The 21,344-nt window shown below is 44.1% G+C and overlaps 1 protein-coding gene across 5 annotated transcripts in view; it reads left to right on the top strand.

Moving 5' to 3' along the window:
• LOC129695557 (lysine-specific demethylase 4C-like) overlaps positions 1 to 21,344 on the top strand; it is a 324,943-nt gene that overhangs the window by 60,418 nt on the left and 243,181 nt on the right. For all 5 annotated transcript variants that reach the window (XM_055632624.1, XM_055632625.1, XM_055632622.1 and 2 more), the window contains 3 exons: positions 6,710 to 6,759; positions 11,097 to 11,200; positions 13,971 to 14,108. In XM_055632624.1, the coding sequence (XP_055488599.1) occupies positions 6,710 to 6,759; positions 11,097 to 11,200; positions 13,971 to 14,108 (292 nt within the window). The remainder of the gene's footprint in view (positions 1 to 6,709; positions 6,760 to 11,096; positions 11,201 to 13,970; positions 14,109 to 21,344) is intronic.

Raw genomic sequence — 21,344 nt, 5'->3', positions numbered from 1 at the left:
GCGGGGCTGAAGACCGCCTGCGGAGTAACGCAGACGCGGAGCAACGGAGCGGCAGAACACCAGCACGCACCAAGCCAGCTCGGCCCACCAGAAGCACCAACAGATGGCGACGCGTACGAAAACATCGCCGGGGACGCAGAGGTGGATTAAAGGCCAGGTTAGAGCTAGCCCCACACAGGGTAGCGATTCCTAGCCTTTTCCTCACCAATGTGCGCTGACTGGCAAACAAAATGGATGAACTCCGGCTAAGGATCACCTCCCACAACTGGATCAAAGACTGCAACATCCTGATCTTCACGGAAACTTGGCTCAACACTGACGTTCCTGACAGCGCCATCCAGCGAACGGGGCGTCATTTACTCCGAGCGGACAGGACATCAGACTCTGGTAAGACCAGAGGTGGGGGCCTGTGCATTTATGTAAACAAAGCATGGTGCACGGACTCCACCATCATCGAGAGTCACTGCTCAGCTAACCTTGAGTTCCTCTTGGTTAGATGCAGACCGTTCTATCTGCCCAGAGAGTTCACCTCCACTGTTGTGACTGCAGCCTATATCCCTCCTGATGCTAATGCCAAGCTTGCAATGAAAGAGCTGCATACTGCCATTAGCAATCAACAGACGCACAACCCCGAGGCAGCCTTCATTGTTGCGGGTGACTTCAATCACTCTAACCTGAAGACTGTACTCCCCAAATTCCACCAACATGTATCCTTCCCCACTAGAGTAGACAAGACACTGGACAAAGTCTACACCAACATGGCTGAAGCTTACAAAGCCATCCCCCTCCCCCACCTTGGTCAGTCTGATCACGTCTCATTGTTCCTGCTCCCTAAGTACTCCCCACTCATCAGACGGGTTAAACCAACTGTGAGGACAGTTAAAGTCTGGTCAGAGGAAGCGGACTTCACACTTCAGCAGTGTTTTGGAAACACTGACTGGAAGGCGTTTGCAGCCCAGGCCACCCTTGACTCCCACACGGACATTGATTCCTACACATCCTCTGTTCTGGACTTTATAAACTCCACCATCAATAGTGTCACCCTCCCTCAAACAGGTGACCATATACCCGAATCAGAAGCCATGGATGAACAGCGAGGTCAGGCTACTGCTGAAAGCACGGGACACCGCTTTCAGGTCAGGCGATGCTCGAGCCTACAGTTCATCCAGGGCTAACCTGAAGAGGGGCATCAGGAAGGCCAAGCACTGCCATAAGCTCAGGATTGAGGAGCACTTCAACAACAACTCCGACCCCCGACGCATGTGGCAAGGCATCCAGGCCATCACGGACTACAGACCCTCCAACATCACCCCCACATCCAGCGACGCCTCCTTCCTTGAGGAGCTTAATCACTTCTATGGCCGCTTCGACAGGGACAATCTAGAGACAGCCATCAAGGCTGTGCTACCTGCCGATCACCAACCCCTCACACTCACCCCCTACGACGTATACGTGGCACTGAGTAGGACTAATGCACGTAAAGCTGCTGGCCCTGACGGCATCCCCGGGCGCGTGCTCAGGGCCTGTGCTGCGCAACTGACAGACGTCTGGACTGAAATCTTCAACCTGTCACTTGCCCAAGCAGTTGTCCCCACTTGCCTTAAAACCACCTCCATCGTGCCAATGCCAAAACACTCCACTGCGGCAAGCCTCAACGACTTCCGCCCAGTTGCACTTACCCCCATCATCACCAAGTGCTTCGAGAGGCTGGTCCTGGCACACCTCAAAAGCTGCCTACCCCCCACACTGGATCCCTATCAGTTTGCTTACCGCAAGAACAGGAGTACGGAGGATGCCATCTCAACGGCACTTCACTCCGCCCTCTCCCACCTCGACAACAGAGACACTTACGTAAGAATGCTGTTCATCGATTACAGCTCAGCATTCAACATCATTATACCATCAAAACTGATCACCAAACTCGGTAACCTGGGCATCGACCCCTCCCTCTGCAACTGGATACTGGACTTTTTAACCAACAGACCCCAGTCTGTGAGGTTAGACAAGCACACCTCTTCAACCCTCACCCTGAACACCGGCGTTTCACAGGGCTGTGTGCTGAGCCCCCTCCTCTACTCCCTCTTCACCTATGACTGCACACCTGTACATGGTACTAACACCATCATCAAGTATGCAGATGATACAACGGTGATTGGCCTCATCAGCAACAATGATGAGCTGGCCTACAGGGAGGAGGTCCAGCACTTAGCAGCATGGTGCGCTGACAACAACCTGGCCCTTAACTCCAAGAAGACCAAGGAGCTCATTGTAGACTTCAGGAAGTCCAGAGGCGGCACACACACCCCCATCCACATTAACGGGACGGAGGTGGAACGTGTTTCTAGCTTCAGGTTCCTGGGAGTCAACATCTCTGATGACCTCTCTTGGACCCACAATACCTCTACTCTGATCAAGAAGGCTCATCAGCGTCTCTTCTTCCTGAGGAGACTGAAGAAGGTCCATCTGTCTCCTCAGATCCTGGTGAACTTCTACCGCTGCACCATCGAGAGCATCCTTACCAACTGCATCACAGTATGGTATGGCAACTGCGCTGTCTCCGACCGGAAGGCATTGCAGAGGGTGGTGAAAATTGCCCAACGCATCACCGGTTCCTCGCTCCCCTCCATTGAGTCTGTCCAAAGCAAGCGCTGTCTGCAGAGGGCGCTCAGCATCGCCAAGGATTACTCTCACCCCAACCATGGACTGTTTACCCTCCTACCATCCGGGAGGCGCTACAGGTCTCTCCGTTGCCGAACCAGCAGGTCGAGGAACAGCTTCTTCCCGGCGGCTGTCACTCTACTCAACAACGTACCTCGGTGACTGCCAATCACCACACCCCCCCCCACCACCACTTATTATTATTTATTCAAATAATTTGCTATGTCGCTCTTCCAGGGAGATGCTAAATGCATTTCGTTGTCTCTGTACTGTACACTGACAATGACAATTAAAATTGAATCTGAATCTGAATCTGAATATTCAGGAGTTGCAGGGATGAAATATGAGTTATTTGGTGCATGTAAAAATGTATGTGTATATACAGACAAGTACACGTAATCGGCTATAGTTCTGAAGCATGCCTCTGTGAATCAATGCACATCAGACCAGCGAATGCAGTGTACTGAATGGATAAAGGCACCATAAAGGTACCTAGAGGAGATGTTTGAGGGTGTAAGAACTGTGGGAAGAGAGAAGTTTTCAGGAGAGATATTGTTTCTTTGCTTATGTGCATAAATATTATTGAATGGAGAATAGATCTTGGAAGATTTTGAAAAACCAAACCAGGGATAGTTGGTAAAATCGAAAGAGGAGTGAAAAAAGTGTTTGATGTTGGCGTTGTGCAGATGATGAGCCATTGAAAGTGGAGGTTCATGAGTGGAAAATTAATTCAATGAGATCTGTATCAGGGGAAGGCAGCATATTCTCACAAAAGGAATGTGACTTAGATGGTTGTAGTCCTTGAATTTCTGAATTTAATAATTTTGTGATTGGATTATCATATGGCATCTTTTGCATATTGCTCCATTGCAAGTTCTGTCACACATTGATGAAATGTCCAAACATGCAGGATTGCTTCATTACAAGCAAAACGATTGCTTTCCTGGTTGTCTATGAAATTTAGCAAAGAAGATCCGTTTGAAATTAAATTTCTTCTGAAAGCTCAGTTATTACACGGAAATTCTCGTGACAATCCTCCACACGTTCCAGGGAATGTTGTAAATAAGGGTCTCTAAGAGATTAGAGCTTTCAGTTTTGAATAGCTGCTGGAATATGTATGCCACATCAGGAAGAGTGACAATAGTGAGGAGGTGGGATTGTGCCCCACTACTTTGGAATCTTGTTTATGTTTTTTCAAGCTTTCCTTATAATGATATTGACTCAACAAACAGAAGTTGCAACATCTCCACAAATACAATGCCCTCTAATGTTTGGGACAAAGACCCATCATTTATTTATTTGCCTGTACTCCACAATTTGAGATTTGCAATTAAAAAAATCACATTGTTAAAGTGCACATTGTCAGATTTTAATCAAGGCCATTTTTATACATTTTGGTTTCACCATGTAGAAATTACAGCAGTGTTTATACGTAGTCCCCCCATTTTAGGACACCATAATGTTTCAGACACAGCAATGTCATACAAATGAAAGTAGTCGCCCCTCACCCCCCCACACACCCCTCACCCCCCACACCCCCCCCCCCCCACCCTCCCCCCCCACACCCACCCCCCCACACCCACCCCCCCCCCCACCCACACCCACCCACCCACCCCCCCCCCCCCCCCCCCCCCCCCCCCCCCCCCCCCCTACAAACACCCCCCCACCCCCCCACCCCCCCCACCCAACCCCCCCCCCCCCACACCCCCCTCACCCCCCCCCCCCCCCTCCCCCCCCCCCCCCCCCCACCCCCCACCCCCCACCCCCCCCCCCCCCCCCCACCCCCCCCGACCCCCCCCCCACACACCCCCCCCCCCCCCCCACCCCCCCCCCCCCCCCCCCCACACACCCCCACCCCCCACCCCCCTCCCCCCCCACACCCGCCCCCCCCCCACACCCCCCCCCCCCCCCCCCCCCCCCCCCCCCCCCCACCCCCCCCCCCCCCCCCCCCCCCCCCCCCCCCCCCCCACACCCCTCCCCCCCCACACACACCCCTCCCCCCCCACACACACCCACACCCCCCACACACCCCACCCCCCCCCCACACACCCCCCCCCCCCCCACCCACCCTCCCCCCCCCCACACCCCCCCCCCCCCACACCCCCCCCCCCCCCCCCCCCCCCACACCACAAACCACCCCCCCCCCCCCCCACAACACCCCAAACACCCCCCCCCCCCCCCCCCACCCCCACCCCCCCCACACACCCCTCCCCCTCCATACACCCCTCCCCCCCCCACACCCCCCCTCCCCCCCCACGCCCTGCCCCCCCCCACACACACCCCTCCCCCCCCCACACCCCCCCCCCCCACCCCCCCCCCCCCCCCCCCCCCCCCCCCCCCCCCCCCCCCCCCACACCCCCCCCCCCCCCCCCCCCCCCACCACCCCCCCCCCCCCCCCCCCCCCCCCCCCCCACCCCACCCCTCCCCCCCCCCACCCCCCCTCTCCCCCCCCCACATCCACCCCTCACCCCCCACACCACCTCTCCCTCCCCCCACACACCCCTAACTCCCCCACACACACCCCTACCTCCCCCACACACACCCCTCACCCCCCAACACACACCCCTCAGCCGTGATCCCCCCACACACCCCTCCCCCTTCTTTGTTCCCCCACACACCCCTCACCCCCACACACCCCTCCCCCCCACACTATACCCCCCCCCCTACCTCACACACACCCCTCCCTGGCCACACACCTCTCCCTCCCCCACACTCACCCCTCCCCCCCCCACACACCCCATATCCCCCCCCCACACACCCCTCACCCCCCCACACTACACCCCTCACCCCCACACAACCCTTTATATTGCCCCCCCCACACACCCCTCCCCCCCTCACACACCCCTCCCTGCCACACACCTCTCACAACCCTACCCCTGCCCGCCCCCCCGCCACACAACCCCTCCTCCACAACACCACCTGCCCCCCCGCCCACAATCCCCCTCCCCTTGCCCACACACACCCCTCCCCTCCACACCCCCCCCGCCCACATCCCCCCAAAACCACCCCCCTCCCCCCTCCACATCCTCCCTCCCCCCCCCACACACCCCGCCCACATACATCCCCTACCCCCCCCACATCCCTCCTCCTCCTTCCCCCACATCCCTTCTCCTCCTTTTTCGCAGGTGGGAGAGTCACAAACAAGGGGACATACAAAAAAGGGACAAGGTAATTGAAAATTGAGATGCATCCAAATTTCTGCTCTTAGAGGATGCTGAATCTCTGTAATTCTGTCTGATGGTGGTGGAGGCTAGATCATTAGATATATTTGGGGGACAATGGATATATTTAATATGAGGATAGATATTTATTTGAAATATTCAGGAATTGAGAGTTATGAGGAATTGGCACAGAAGACAAGTTGAGGCCAGCATAGATCAGCCGTGATCATATTGGATGGTGGGGCAGGTTTAAAGGGGCTGGTAGCTCACTCCTTGTTTGTTCTTGTCAATATAAAATTATTATTTAAAAAATCTAAAATGTAAAAAAAAGACAAGTAACTAAAAAAGTATTACTACCAACCAAGTAATTATCAATGTAATATTCCTACTACTTTACAGCTATAAAATCACCACTCAAATGGACAATTAGTGAAACTGGAATATTGTATGGGAGTCCCACACTCACACAATAGTGATAGTTCCATGTGGTACTGCTAACAAAACCAGCTACACTTTTAGGTGGTATCCCATATAAAAGCTCCTGGTTTAGCAACATATGCAACATTAATTATAACCGTGCAGAAATGGGAAATTAATGTCAGGAAGTGTGCTAATTCCAGATGATGCTGACTGCTGAGTGACAAGCCGTTTTATAGCCATGTTTGCAAATAATTGAAATTGTGAATACATGAAAGGTGGATTTGCACCACTGTTCTTTATTGCTGAACTTATTATTAAATGGATGTTTGAAAATATTGAAATATGTTTGTTGTGTCCTTGGATTATATGATTTGATTGTACCCAAGGAAGTCTTCAGTTTGTGTGAAGCTACAGATCAGAAGTCCTGTCTAGGTGCTGGTTGCATTCATATTACTTGCTGTCATTTTCAGGTATGCAGTGCCTCCAGAGCACGGGAAACGGCTGGAACGTCTTGCACAAGGTAATACAATCTATAATTCTAATCTATCAAATCTTCAACTGGAATGCAATATTTTTCAGTCACTTTTCGAACAGAGCAGTACAGCGCAGGAACAGGCCCTTTGGCCCTCAATTTCTGTGCTGAATATGATGCCGTCTATTTCCACTGTCTGCATGTGATCCATATCACTCCATTCCCAGCATATCCTTGTTCCAATCCAAAAGCCTCTCAAACACTACTGTCGAATCTGCTTTCACAATCCCCCCTCATAGTGCATTCCAGACACCTTGTGTAAAACTTGCCCATCACATCTCCTTTAAACTTACCCCTCTCACATAATAACTATGCCCTCTAGTTTTGGAAATGGGTTTGAGAACCTGGTCGTGACGTCATGTGTACCGGCCCTGCCCAAGAGTTCACATACATGAGATTAACACTGAAAGCCAATCTGAAGAAACTGTGCGGAGCAATCTGCTTTTAAACGTTTTCATCTGAAACAATGCATCAGTTACATGCCACTGTACTTTAGCAGCATACACACTAGAAACATTTAAAATAGTAGAAAGCCAATTGAACAGTCTGCTTGATAGCAAAATGTCTGATTTGAAATCTGTCTTTTGCTGGGATTAGCATAAATGATATAATAAAGTGAAATATTATTTGGCCTGTAAAAATAAATCCTCTTTCGATGGCTTCTTCTCAAATCTGCTCAATCTAGTAAATATCCTACCCACACTTGCTGCCAAGGCACAGACACCAGAGGCGGTACTAATGTGGTGCTGGAGAGGAGATCATACTTGACAGTGTTAACAAAAATTTACTTTAATGTTTAAAAAAAAAAAAATGCAGCTAGTAATTTTAGGTGAAAATGTTAATAAATTACATCAATAAATTACATCAATAAACATTGTCCCAAGGAAATTTCCATTGAAGGATCGATTGTTTTTTAAGTTATGTGGTGGTGCATATCTTTATTTGCCCAGTGAGACAGATTGACAAATAAGGTGGCACAGCTGGTAGAGCTGTCACAGCGCCAGAAACCTGGGTTTGATCGTGACCTCGTTTGCTGTCTATGTGACGTTTGCATGTTCTCCCTGTGACCGTGCTGGTTGGCTCCAGTTTCTTCCCGCGTTACAAAGACGTTTGGATTTGTAGGTTAATTGGCCTCTAAATTGCCCCTGGTATATAGGGATTGGATGCGAAAATAGGATACCATTGATCTAGTGTGAACGGGTGATCGATGGTTGCAGTGTCACCACCCGCATGTTTCCATGCTGTATCTCTAAATTTTAACAACACTAAAACTCTAATTCTAATCCCTTCAGTGGGCCACTACCAAAGCCTGTTTAATAGATAGAGTCGTGTACATGGATGACAATACCAAAATGAGTTAACAGCATAGCTTCTGGAAATTTATTTTCGAGCTAATTAAAATTCAGGCAATTCTGACTGGTGTATGTAGCTCTTTGGCAGTTGAATTTTATTGAAGTTATTTTACAATTCTGTAAGTCATGGAGACTTTATGTATTTGATCCAAGCAATATCACATTGTGGATTTTAAAATATTTGCTGCTCTAAGAAGTAAAATGTATCAGTATTTACATGGCAGATGAGCCTGTGGGATGGAACCCAGCTTTGCCAGGATTTGAAGGTTAACTAGCTTTCCTTTTGCCATGAAATACAGCTTGAACAGGAGAATTGTCTGCAACCATCAAGTCATTGCCAAAAAAAATCTCCCCTATTAAATACTTTGTACATTTTTTTTTTCCCTTTCTGCTCAAAGCTGCTTTATTTCTTTATCCCCAATGCTACCTAGATAACTAGATACCTCCCAAGGGTTATGATTCATGTTCTGTCGGGATGGTAAGAGCAAGGGAAAACAGTGCTACATATTTGCTTTTAATATAAACTTTGTTTTCTTTTACTTTGGTCCGATGAACAGTATGACTAAACTGGATGTAAAAGCAAATGTGTGAATTATGCCAGTTCAGCTGCTTTGTCTGATTCAGTATTACATAATGGAAAGCAGGTGTCTCATGACAATATTAAAATAGAAATATTTACAACTATAAAAGGAGACGTTATTTTGCTTTAGCATCAGCTCCATTTTGATTCAGTTGTCAATGATTTTTGAAACCAGCCTTCAAGCTACCAGAAAGCCCTTTCTGTTGGCTATTTGTGAAGCTGCAAACCATCAATTATTCCTTTCCCTCCACATGCTGCCTGACCTACTGAGTTCATCCAGCAGTTTGATTTTTGCTATAACTTGGCAGTGTTTTTTTAATTTGGTGTTGGACTACTTGGAAGAACATATCCTCTCATCACCTGACAACACAGAACATCTGTGATGGGAGATGCAAATTTGATATTTCAGTAATATAATGCACTTCTGGTTCTTCACCTTTTGTCAGCATGAATCTTTGGAACAAATCTCTCAGCAGGACATGTTCTACACCCGCTTGAACAAACTGATTTAAACTGCCTCATGGACTCTCAGCCTCATACCCTGAAGTTTAATATCGTCAAGGGGGATTCTGAAACTCTGCTTGGTATCAATGCATGCCACGATCTACGCCTAGTATACTTTGGCCGCGCTGTCCACTAACTCTTTCTTGCTGAGGGCCCCACTCAGCAAATACTCTCTCAATACAGAGAACTATTTAACAGTGAGCTGGGGATGCTGCCCCTCAAGTACAACATCGCTGTTGATCCCTTCTTCTTCTTTTGTGTGGCGTGCACAGCCTAAAGTTGTTGGACAACTTGTTCTATTTGATCTTCTGTTTGTGCACGTCCAGTTGATTGCATTAGTCGAAACAGGGCGGACCACGTGAAGGTTGCAATCTTCCACCCCAACGTGTGATCCCAACGTCACTCCTGTGGTTCAAGCACCACATCGTGTTACGCATGCCATGCGTGACAGAGTAAACAATGAACTCAATCGGATGGTCTCCCTGGGTGTCATTGCTGAAGTTACTGACCCATCTGACTGGGTTTCCACCATGGTGGTTGCGAATGAAAAAAAAAAAAGAAATAGAGGAAATCCGTATATCTGCATAAACCCAGGGATCTCAACACAGCTATCAAACGCCCGCACTATGCTATGCGAATGGTAGAGGAAGTTGTCGCTCAAATAGGCAACGCATCAGTGTTCTCCGTTCTGGATGCCAAAAGTTCATTTTGCCAGATTCTGCTGGACCCAGACTTGTCCAACTTTACTACATTCGGCACCCCCTTCGGCCGTTACAAATTCCTGAGAATGCCCTTTGGCATCAACTCTGCCAGCGAGATTTTCCAGCACACGATGGAACAACTGTTTGTGGGGTATCCATGCAACATTATTGTTGATGACATTTTCGTCTACGGGTGCGACTTGGCTGAGCATGACGCTAATCTGAAGAAAGTGCTGGACCGTGCCAAAGACATCCAGCTCAAACTCAATCCCCTGAAGTGCAAATTTCGGGTCCCGGAAGTTACCCACGTCGTACATGTTTTCACAAGTGATGGTCTCTGACCAGACCCATCGAAGATCGCTGCTACCAACGAAATGCCAGCTCCTACTGACGTTACGACTCTATGAAGGTTCCTTGGAATGGTCAACTACCTGGGGAAATTTATTCCCCTCAGCGATATATCTGCCCCTCTGCGGGAACTGACAAACAAAGACACTGCATAAATGCTCACAAAATTAGTAGTAATCGTTGTTGTCCTAAGTATGGCATTTCATAATTTTAGATTGTACTACATTGAGAGCACTATTCAAAATCATCTGTTTTTTTATGGTGGATATGATGCATTGTGTTTCAGTTGATAGTCAGAACATTTATCCCAAGGTAGAAATGTCAAAGACTAGTGGGTCTAGCTTTAAGGTCAGAGGGGGAATGCTTAAAGGAGTTCCCTGGGCCAAGTTTTTTTAATACACATTGGAACGCCCAGCCAAGATAGGGGTGTGTCAGAGGCTTTTAGAAAGGCCCAAATTTGATAGGATTGGAGGGATATCGATCACGTGCGGGCAGAGGAGATTAGTTTAATTTGACATGTTTACATGGACATTGTGGGCCGAATAACCTGTTCCTGTGTTGTATTTTTTTAATGTTCTTTGTTGTATCGGAGTCATAAGTTAGAACATGATCATTTCAAGTGAGGTAACAGCGGAAAATGTTAAATTAATTGCTCTAAATATGAGCTAAAGCAGAGTAAAGCAATATGGTTTGTCAACATGTCTATAATTGATGTAACTTTTTTGTGTTGCCTTTCCTAATATCCTTGGCAGCATATACCTTTTCAGTGTGAAGGATTACTCATGCTACTTTTTAATTTATTGGAATACATACAATTAATTGGTAAAATATTTGTTACAGGTTTCTTTCCAAGTAGTTCCCAAGGGTGTGATGCTTTCCTACGTCACAAGATGACCCTTATATCACCATCGATATTAAAGAAGTATGGGATTCCTTTTAACAAGGTATTAAAATAAATATATATTTGTGTAGATAGTAGAAACAATTCATCTTTTTGTGAGAGATGTTATTATTTCTACCTCCGTTATCTTGGAAATAGTTAAACAGTGAATTCTAAGTTGCTCTCTGTGAAAATGAGCTACCGTTTCTTAATAAGAATCATTTAATAAATAACTCGTGCCCATGAGTCCAGTGGGAAATGTTTTTGATTTGTGTTAAATTAAGGATTTTGACAAAGGCAATTTAAAATTCGGCTTAAAACGCTTTTGCTTGAGAATTATATTTTAACATGCGCACGTGGATATGCAATGAATGGAGGGGTATGGATCATGAATATTTCTGTTCAAACTAAAAATATTTCACAAAAAAGACGTACCGCAGTGTTTTGATCATCAACTTACACATCCCCTCAAAAAAAAGTGTGCACCACTGACATATTTTACATAAATAAAAATTACTGCAATCTGTATTTCAAAGATATTTATCATATCAGCTGAATTGTGTTTCTTGCTTTGAGTTGAAAGTCCTAACTCCAGAGATTTTGTGCATTAAAACTTGAGTGATTCTTCAGTCCAGCACCGAACGAATGCCATTCGGTCTGATGAGTTGTTGAAAGTAATCGCCAATCTGCTCTCCTGAATGGATATTAAAGACATCGTTACAGCTTGTTGAAGACAATTATGAAAGTTAACCCCAATGTCGTGAACAGTTTTTATCACTTTTTTAAAAAAGTCATAGTCATATGGCATGGAAATAGACCCTTTGGTCCAACTTGTCCATGCCGGACAAGATGCCCCGTCTAAGATTGTCTCACTTAACAGTGTTTAGCCCAAATTCCTGTAAACGTTCTCATCCATGCACCTGAGCTTATGTCTTCAAAATGCTGTATTATACCGGCCTCAAACCTTATCAGTTACTTAACCGCAGCAATGTAAACCGTTAACCTGGCCATTACCACGTTGATTCTTGTTGCGTAAAATTAAGAAAAAATTGCAGTATTTCCTACATTATAACAGTGACCTCACCTGAAATATCTACAAAAAATGCTTTTTGGTTGTAAAAGAGACTATGAAAAAGCAAGCATTTTCCTTCTCAAGTCATGGATGTTTTAGAACCAGCATGGACCTGTTAGTCTCATTGGTCAGTTTTGCTGGATACACCATGCATTAGAAGTACTCTTCAAAATGGACTTTGCTGCAAGTGGAATAATTTGTTGAATTATTTTCTCCTTCTAATATTGAGACAGATTATTGGACAGTCCTTTGATAACAACAGCCCATTTCCATTTTGCTCATTTTGTTCCTCCTCTGCTATATGCTGAAGTCAGCATTCTTTTTGTAATAAAAGTATACAAATTTTAAAAGTAATATTCATATTCTGTGTTCTTGTAAGTAAAATTGGCCAATTACTCATAGTTCTGTCTTCTCTTTAGATGCTCATTAATCATTTCCCGTTATCTCAGAATAGCATTTGAAAACCATAAACATACCAATGCTTGTATATCAAAGCATCGTTTTGTCTCCCTGGTACCCCACGGCTCCACTCTTGCTTTCCCTCCCCCCAGTTGCAACAGGGACAGAGTCTCCCTAGTCCTCACCTTTCACCCCATCAGTCATCACATGCAGCGCCTAATACCCCGACATTTTTGCCACCTCCAACGGGATCCCACCACTAGTCACATCTTCCCATCTCCACTCCTCTCCGCTTTCCGCAGACACCGTTCCCTTTGCAACTCCCTGGTTAACTCATCCTTTCCCACCCAAACCATCCCCTCTCTAGGTACATTCCCCTGAAACCGCAAGAGATGCAACACCTGTCCATATACCTCCTCCCTCGACTATGTCCAGGGACCCCGACGGTCCTTTCAGGTGAGGCAGGTTCACTTGCATCTCCTCCAACCTCATCTACTGTATCTGCTGTGCCAGGTGTGGACTCCTATATATCGGCGAGACCAAGCACAGACTGGGCGATCGTTTCGCTCAACACCTTTGCTCAGTCCGCCTTGGCCGAGGTGATCTCCCAGTTGCCAAACATTTTAACTCCTCTCCCCATTCCCACATTGATCTTTCTGTCCTAGGCCTCCTCCATTGTCAGAGTGAGGCCAAATCACATTGGAGGAACAGTACCTTATTTTTCGCTTGGGCAGCTTACAACCCAGTGGTATGAATATTGATTTATCTAACTTCAAGTAACCCTTGCAACCCCTGTCTTCCTCTTGTCCTCCACCCACCCTAGTCATCGTACTAGTTACGCTCTCATCCCGCTGAGTTTCACTGTTTGTATCACATGTTATCACCTTCCCCATAGCCAATAATGGACCATTGTCAGCTCCACCTTTCCTTGATCATCATTACATTTTGCATATCTTTCATTCATTTGTTATGTTCCTTCTATATCTTCTGTTTCCCTCTCCCCTGACTCAGTTGAAAGAAGGGTGTGGGCCTGAAACATCACCAATTCCTTTACTCCAGAGATGCTGCCTGACCCGCTGAGTTACTCCATCTTTTTTCGTCTTATCATTCTGTAATATCTGGTTGTCGTTAAAATATCTCAAAATCAGTATGGGAGTGCAAATTTCCAGAGATGTTGCACTGCATATATATAACAACATTTGTCAATGTAACAATACATTTCTAGTTTTTTTCAAATTTAAATTAGTTGTTTTCCTCATGTATCTTCTGAATTGACCATCAGTATTGGAAGTATATTATATCTCCTAAAATGTAATGTCATGGTTATCCAGATTTAAGGTATAATGTGCTTATTTATGTGTAGGTAACACAAGAAGCAGGACAATTCATGATCACTTTTCCCTATGGTTACCATGCTGGCTTCAATCATGGATTCAACTGTGCCGAGTCAACAAACTTTGCTACCATTAGATGGGTGGATTATGGAAAAATTGCTAAACAAGTAAGTGACAGCAAAGAATGAAAGTATAGTATGCATTTTTTTAATATTTCAAAGTAACTGGGGTGGGTATGACACCCTGTTCTCCATATTAACCAGGTTCATTATTCTATAATAGCTTGTGATGAGAAAAAATAGTTTATATGAAAGATATACATCCTAACTTTAACCTTTGTTTCACTCTTTTAAACCTTCTGTTACTAAATGAGTGGGAGACCCAGGTTCGATCCTGACTATGTGTGCTGTCTGTGTGGTGTTTGCATGTTCTCCTTCTGTGTGGGTTTCGTCTGGGTGCTTTGATTTCCACCCACATCACAAAGATGTGCGGGTTTGTAGTTAATGGCCTCTGTATAATTGCCCCTAATGTTTAGGCAGTGGATGAGAGCGTGGGATAATATAGAACTAGTGTGAGGGGACGATTGATGGTCATAATGGTCTCAGACCAGCACATTGGATGTAATTTCTGTTTATGCAACACACTTTCAATTTTATTTAAGGTGTCACTGCATTATACTAAACTTTCCACCAAATCAGGTAATTTGAATTGGTAAATGGGAACTGGAATCAGGTGAGCGGAAAAGGAATGTGTGAACCGTGTTTCTTGTGCATGGAAGGGAGTGTCAGGATAAGGCACTAGCAAGTGGAAAGGGCGCATGGGTGCTCAGGCCCCAGTGATTGGGAAGGAAGAACAGTAAACATTACCCGGTGAGGCAGATGCTGAAACATTGAGATTTCAAATCTTCAGATAGTGGATTATTGGATTTTGTACTTTCAGTTGGTACAGTTCAGTTTAGTTAATTGTCACGTGTACCGAAGTACAGTGAAAAACTTTTGGTGCGCGCTAACCAGATAATGCATGATTACATTAGATCCATTTACAATGTATGGATACGTGATAAGGGAATAACGTGTAGTGCAAGGTAACGCCAGCAAAGCCCGATCAAGGATAGTGTGAGGGTCCCCAAGGAGGTAGTTAGATTGGGCAGAATAGACATAGATGAACCAGGTTGGTTTGTAGCAATCCATTACTTTCAAGATGTATCATTTTATGATGGGATTTAAATGCCCCTGTTTCTCTGGCAGGTTTTAGAATACTGGATCAATAATCTAGGCCTCTTGGATACAGCAACTTAATCATCACACTAGGTTTAGGATTGGGGTTTCTTTGATGGTGGCAAAGTGATATTAATGTAAGAATAAAATATGTGTAATCTTTGTACACAGAACATGGAGACGAGTTTTATTTTCGTTTCCATTTGATTAAGTTTGCTTTTATAAAGTGATGAAGGTAAGGAGCCCAGAATAGGAAATGACTGCACTGCCAGATGCAGCTCACGGTAAAGCATATCAGTAAATGACAAAAAACAAAAGCATAAATGTATGGTCAAGTATGTTGAATTTTAAATTCAATTAATTCTCTACCATTGAGAGGGATTTGTATCCCCGGCTGTAGTGGGAAAAGTAATTGAGTTGGAAACCAGAGCATTGTACATGGATATACCATGTATATGTTATGTATTTATAACATGCATGCATCGGTGAGTTAATACTATTTGGTGATGAGTGGATGAAAAGATAAATTAGTGATTCAGAGGTAATTTTAAAAGTTGCTAAGTGAGATTTGTTGGAATTGTTTCTGCATACAGAATATTATACCAAATATAAAGCAGAACAAGTAAACCATTTCGCATTAAAAAAAAAGACACACAGTGCTGGAGTAACCGAGCGGGTCAGGAAGCATCTCTGGAGAATACGGATAGGTGACATTTTGGGCCGGGACCCTTTTTTCGGAATGATTGTGGTGGTGGGGGGTGGGGAAGCTGGAAGGGTAGGATAAAGCTTGGCAAGTAATAGGTGGATACAGGTTTTGATAGACAGAGGTGAAAAGACATGGTGTGAGACAAAAGGATTGAAGAGTTGTAAATTGTGAAGCTAAACTAGTAGCTAAAAGACCTGTATTTTCACCTTTGACCTCAGAAATAAAGCGATTAGATATTTAAAACAAGTTCCAACTGCACCTAAAGCAATTATTTTCTAACTCGAAAGTAAAAATTGCTTTCCATGCATCTTTGTATAATTTCTTTTTGGTTCGATGGATAATTGTATCTGTCACTACTGCTGTATTGATTTTACTGTCATTTTGAGGCTTTCTGCATTAAGGCTATTCGATATTATCATCATTCAGACTTTATTTTATTGTGGAAAAAGTGCCAACACAGAAGATGTTAGCACAAAGTCTATTTCAGATTTCATATAACTCTTTTAAACAAATACTATATAGGGTAGAATTTGCTGTCACTTGTAGGTATTAGTATTGGTTTATTATTATTAAGCGTTCTGCGATACAATGAAAAATATTGTTTTGTGTGCTATCCAGGCAGATCATATTACACATGACTACATCGGTAGTGCAAAATAAAAAATAAACAGAAAATAAAATAGAATAAAGGCTGCAGTGAGGTAAATTGGAAGACTGGGAATTCATCTGGCTTATGAGAGGTCTGTTCAAGAGTCTCATAACAGTGAGGAAGAAGCTTTTAGAGTCATCGAGTCATATAGGGTAGGAACAGGCCCGTCAGCCAAACTTGCCCACAATGACCAACCTGCCTGCGTTTGACTCATATCCCTCTAAAAATATCCTATCCATGTACCTGTCTAAATGTTTCTTAAACATTGTGATAATAACTGCCTCATCTACCTCTGGGCAGCTCGTTCTATACACCCACCAAGCTTTGTGTGAAAAGGTTCTTGGGTTCCTATCATCTTTGCCTCCTCACCTTAAATCTATGTCCTCTGGTTCCTGATTCCCCTACTCTGGACAAGAGATACTTTACTGAATCTATATCTGTTCTTGGATCTGGTGGTTCAAACTTTCAAGCTTTTCTCTCTTCTGTCCAGCATAAGAGGAGAGAAGAGAGATTGATCGGGATGTGAGTGATACTTGACTATGTGAGCTGCTTTTCCAAGGCAGCGTAAAGTGTAGATGGAGTTGCTGGTTTGTGTGATGGTGATGGATGAAGCTTTGTTCAGAACTCTTTGTAATTTATTGCGGTCTTGAGCAGAGCAATTGCTGTTAAAGCTGTGATGCATCTAGATGGGATGCATTAGTTTAGTTTGGAGACATAGTTTAGTTTGGAGGCTCTCCATCCCACTGGGTCAGCTCCGACCAGTGATCCCCACATATTAACACTACGCACACTAGGGACAATGTTTACATTTACCAAGCTAATTGAGGTGTGGGAGGAAACTGAAGATCTTGGAGAAAACCCATGCAAGGAAAACATTCAAGGGGAGAATGTACAAACTCCGTGCAGACAAAGATACACTCTTTGTGCATTCGTGAAAATTGGTAAGAGTCATTGGAGACATGCTGAATTCCTATAGCCTTCTGAGGAAGTCGAGGCTTTGTTTGCTATAGGCAAGTTGAATTGGCCATGATCCTGTATGTTGAATTTCTGTGGGATTTTTCAACTGGAAGTTCCCTTTAGCCAATTAACGTAGTACATTAAGTACAAATCATCAAACATCTATGTTGAAAACCAGTAAGATTGAAGAGTTGTTAAATGGCAACAAAGTTCAAACTGAGAAGGATCAATTGGATTACTTTAATTACCTGAGAAATTGTTTGGCAGTAATGTTGCTTTTCATGCCATTAAAGGGGTAATTGGACTGGAATGATCAAGTCATAACTTGTTCCAAGGTACTAATTAGGGGATTAGAGGAATCTACATTTTGTGGGATAACATTCTTACATCTCTGAAGACATCACAAGGCACCCAGACAGAATTCTGTGAAAAAATGGAGAAACATCCAGCTGTGGCCAAATAATGCAGGTCCTGCTAAGGTAATATTCGGAGTTGAGAAAGTAGGTCTTCAATCTACTGCACTAAGTTTTAGCATTCTCAATTATTATCTTAACTCGATAATTTAACATTAAAATTGAGTAGAGGTTATTTTTACTTGTTTCTGAGAAGAACTGAGTAAATTGGGATCAATTACTCTTAAGGGCAATTAATTACTCTTAGGTTTTTATAAAGTATTGCCCAAGCTGTTTAATTGGCATACGAATAAACAGCTAAGAAGTACATCCTGTTGTTGACAGTGCCCTGAAGATAGCACACCCTATTGGGGGCTACAACATGAGCTGCAACAACTGTCCCTTTCTGTATTAACTACTATCTGCAGTTCTTTGTTTCAACTACATACAATGATAATACCTTGCTCGGTTAATCGGACAATCGGCAATAATGGACATCATTCCTCCCCTCCCCACTCCCATGGTCCGTTATAACAAAGGTTTTACGGTATGGCTAGATGGTTCTTGTGGAGAAGAGGGACTGCTTATCATGGTTCAATGTTATTAATGTAGGATAATAAAGAGCTTTATCAGTGGGATGGATGCAGTCTGAACCAGGTTGACTGGTGTCCCATTCGAAAGGATCGATAAGTGGCATAGTCTTTAAACTAATAAGACTAAGGAGTAAGCCATTTAGAACGGAGACAAGGAAACTTTTTTTCTCACAGAGAGTAGTGAGTCTGTCGAATTCTCTGCCTCAGAGGGCGGTGGAGGCAGGTTCTCTGGATGCTTTCAAGAGAGAGCTAGATAGGGCTCTTAAAAATAGAGGAGTCGGGGGATATGGGGAGAAGGCAGGAATGGGGTACTGATTGGGGATGATCAGCCATGATCACATTGAATGGCGGTGCTGGCTCGACGGGCCAAATGGCCTGCTACTGCACCTATTGTCTGTTAAATCTGAAATAAACTAATAAATGTGAAAAGAGATACAAAATAATTATTGGAATGGTAAACACTGGTAAAATATGCAAGTAAAAATCAACTAAATTGTCCATACACCATTGTAGATAATAAAACAGGGGGAATTGAATACAGTGGTAGATTTTGTGGATATACTGCTGTATACTTACCACTGGAAATTAAATATTGTACCAGAATGCAATGTCTGTTTGTGGTGCTTCATGGTGTTTACTTCAAATGTTGCAATTTTAGAAGTCAAACCAGGGCAGGATCTTCACCAGGAACAGTGGGGTCTGGGAGAGTGTTGTCGAGCAGGGGGAACTAGGAGTACAAGTGCATAGTTTTCTGAAAAGTGGTGTTGCTTTTAGATAGGGTGGTGAAGAAGGCTTTTAGCCCATTGGCCTTCATCAGTCAGGGAATTAAATGTAGAAGCTGGGATATTATGCTACAGGCATACAAGACACTGATGAGGCTGTGGTTGGAATATTGTTACCAGCTTTGGTTGCCCTATTTTAGGAAGGATGTCATTAAGCTGGAAAAAGTGCAGAAAAGATTTACAAGGACTTTGCAAGGATTTGAGGGCCTGAACCATACGGAGAGGATGGGTAAGCTAGGACTTTATGCTTACCAGCTCAAGAGATTATGGGAGGATCTTAAAGATGCATATAAAATCTCGAGGGGAACAGATAGGGTAAATGCACGGTCTTTTTTTATCAGGATAGGAGAATCAAGAACTAGAAAGGAAAAGATTTAATTGGAACCTAAGGGGCAACTTCACACAGAGAATGGTAAGTAGGAAAGATTTGGAGGGATGTGGGCCAACCACAAGTAGATGGGACCATCTTAGATGGGGGCATCTGGGTCAGCATAGACTAGATGGGCTGCAGGGCCTGTTTCCTTGTTCTATGGCTCTGCTATATTTAGAAAAGGTAAAGAAGATAAATGAGGAGATGATTAGCTGTACCTATTAGAGATAATGTAATGGTAGCATAGTGGTAGCACAGCCAAAGGCAAGATAGACTTCATTAGGATCAATGTAGAAGAGATACAGGATCGAACATAAGGTGGTCCATGTTTACCAAATAACGATGGAAGAAAATGAGCAGAAAATTAGGTGGACAAGTAAAAGATACAAAGGATGCAAAGAAAGAGACAACCCCAGTAATTCTGCCACTGGCCGTGTGCGCGATTTTGGCGCGTTTGAGGAGGGGGGGGGGGGGGGGGTGGGGTGGTGGTAAAAACGGGGTGTTTTCCTGATCTGGTCCTGAATTATATTTGTTGGTGTGCAAGATTTTGCTAAAGAATCGTTCCTACGGGCGTTCTGTGTGTTTTTAAAAAAAATTCACCCGACAAGTTAATCGCTGGAATGATTTTAAAAGCAGCTTCTGAAGCCGTCAATGCCGACAACTGGGACGGATTTTATGGAGGACCAGGTAAAAGAAAGTAGTTTATTTTTATGTATAAAAGTGTTTCTTAAGATTTCCCCCCCCCCCCCCCGAAGAACCAGCAGTGTATTTGCTGCAGATATGGGGGTATAAATTCACCGCAGCCTGAACGTTCCAAATGGTCCCGTTCCAGAAAATTCCACTCGCAAGCTGATTTAAATGGCCATTAATTTACTGGGATTAAACATTAAATTCCTTCCATTTGGCCTATAAACCCATGACAATGAGATTTAAAACTTATATTATATTCTGAATTCTTGTGTGAATGTTATTTGGACACTTAGGCTATTTAAAAATGTTAATCTATTCTTAAGAAATGGATAGATGTTTAGATCTAGTAATTGAATTTTGTAATTAGCTACAATTAGGTAACTAACTAATTATATGCTTTAATTTCAAGTCATCTAAGTAAGATTGTTTCATATTTGTTTCAGAATGCTTCAATCTATAATAACTGAAAATTTATTTCAGTTCTCTTAAATTTTAAGAAAGTTATCGGCCTTTAAAGGTTCTCGATCACAGCTTTTGTGTTAAGTCAATGAAAAAGCAATAGGGAACAAGATGCCAATTTCCGAGTATGAAAATATGAAAGTGAATTAGGTGTCAAATTAAACTTCTTTTTATGCTTTATCTGATGGGATAAATTAAAGACTTGATTTTTTAAATCTCAACATTTTGTAACATTGCTATGTAAAGTGGCCATAATTGGCCAGAAGGGTTGCACATGTTGGATGAGGAAATGACGTAAAGTTGCCAGATAATTAATGTTGATTTCAAGGGGGGTGAAATATAAGTGTGAAGAAGTCTTGTTGAAGTTCTAAAGAGTTTTTTTTTTGATGCCACAGTTGAGCAGTATATAATATTTTGGATTGCTTTATGTCAATGTGCCTAATATTAAGGAGAAACAAGAGATTGTCAATGTGCCCAATATTAAGGAGAAACAAGAGATACAGATGCAATTCTGGTGCAAAAATATTATCATAAATCAAATAGCATCTGACCCCTCACCCCGCTTGCATCCTTGGTTCTTGGTTTCCT

This window comes from Leucoraja erinacea, chromosome 3, assembly GCF_028641065.1.
Source record: "Leucoraja erinacea ecotype New England chromosome 3, Leri_hhj_1, whole genome shotgun sequence".
In the NCBI taxonomy this organism is placed as follows: Eukaryota; Metazoa; Chordata; class Chondrichthyes; order Rajiformes; family Rajidae; genus Leucoraja; species Leucoraja erinaceus.
The sequence above is the reverse complement of the archived record's forward strand: the minus strand, read 5'-3'. Positions and strand labels throughout refer to the sequence as shown.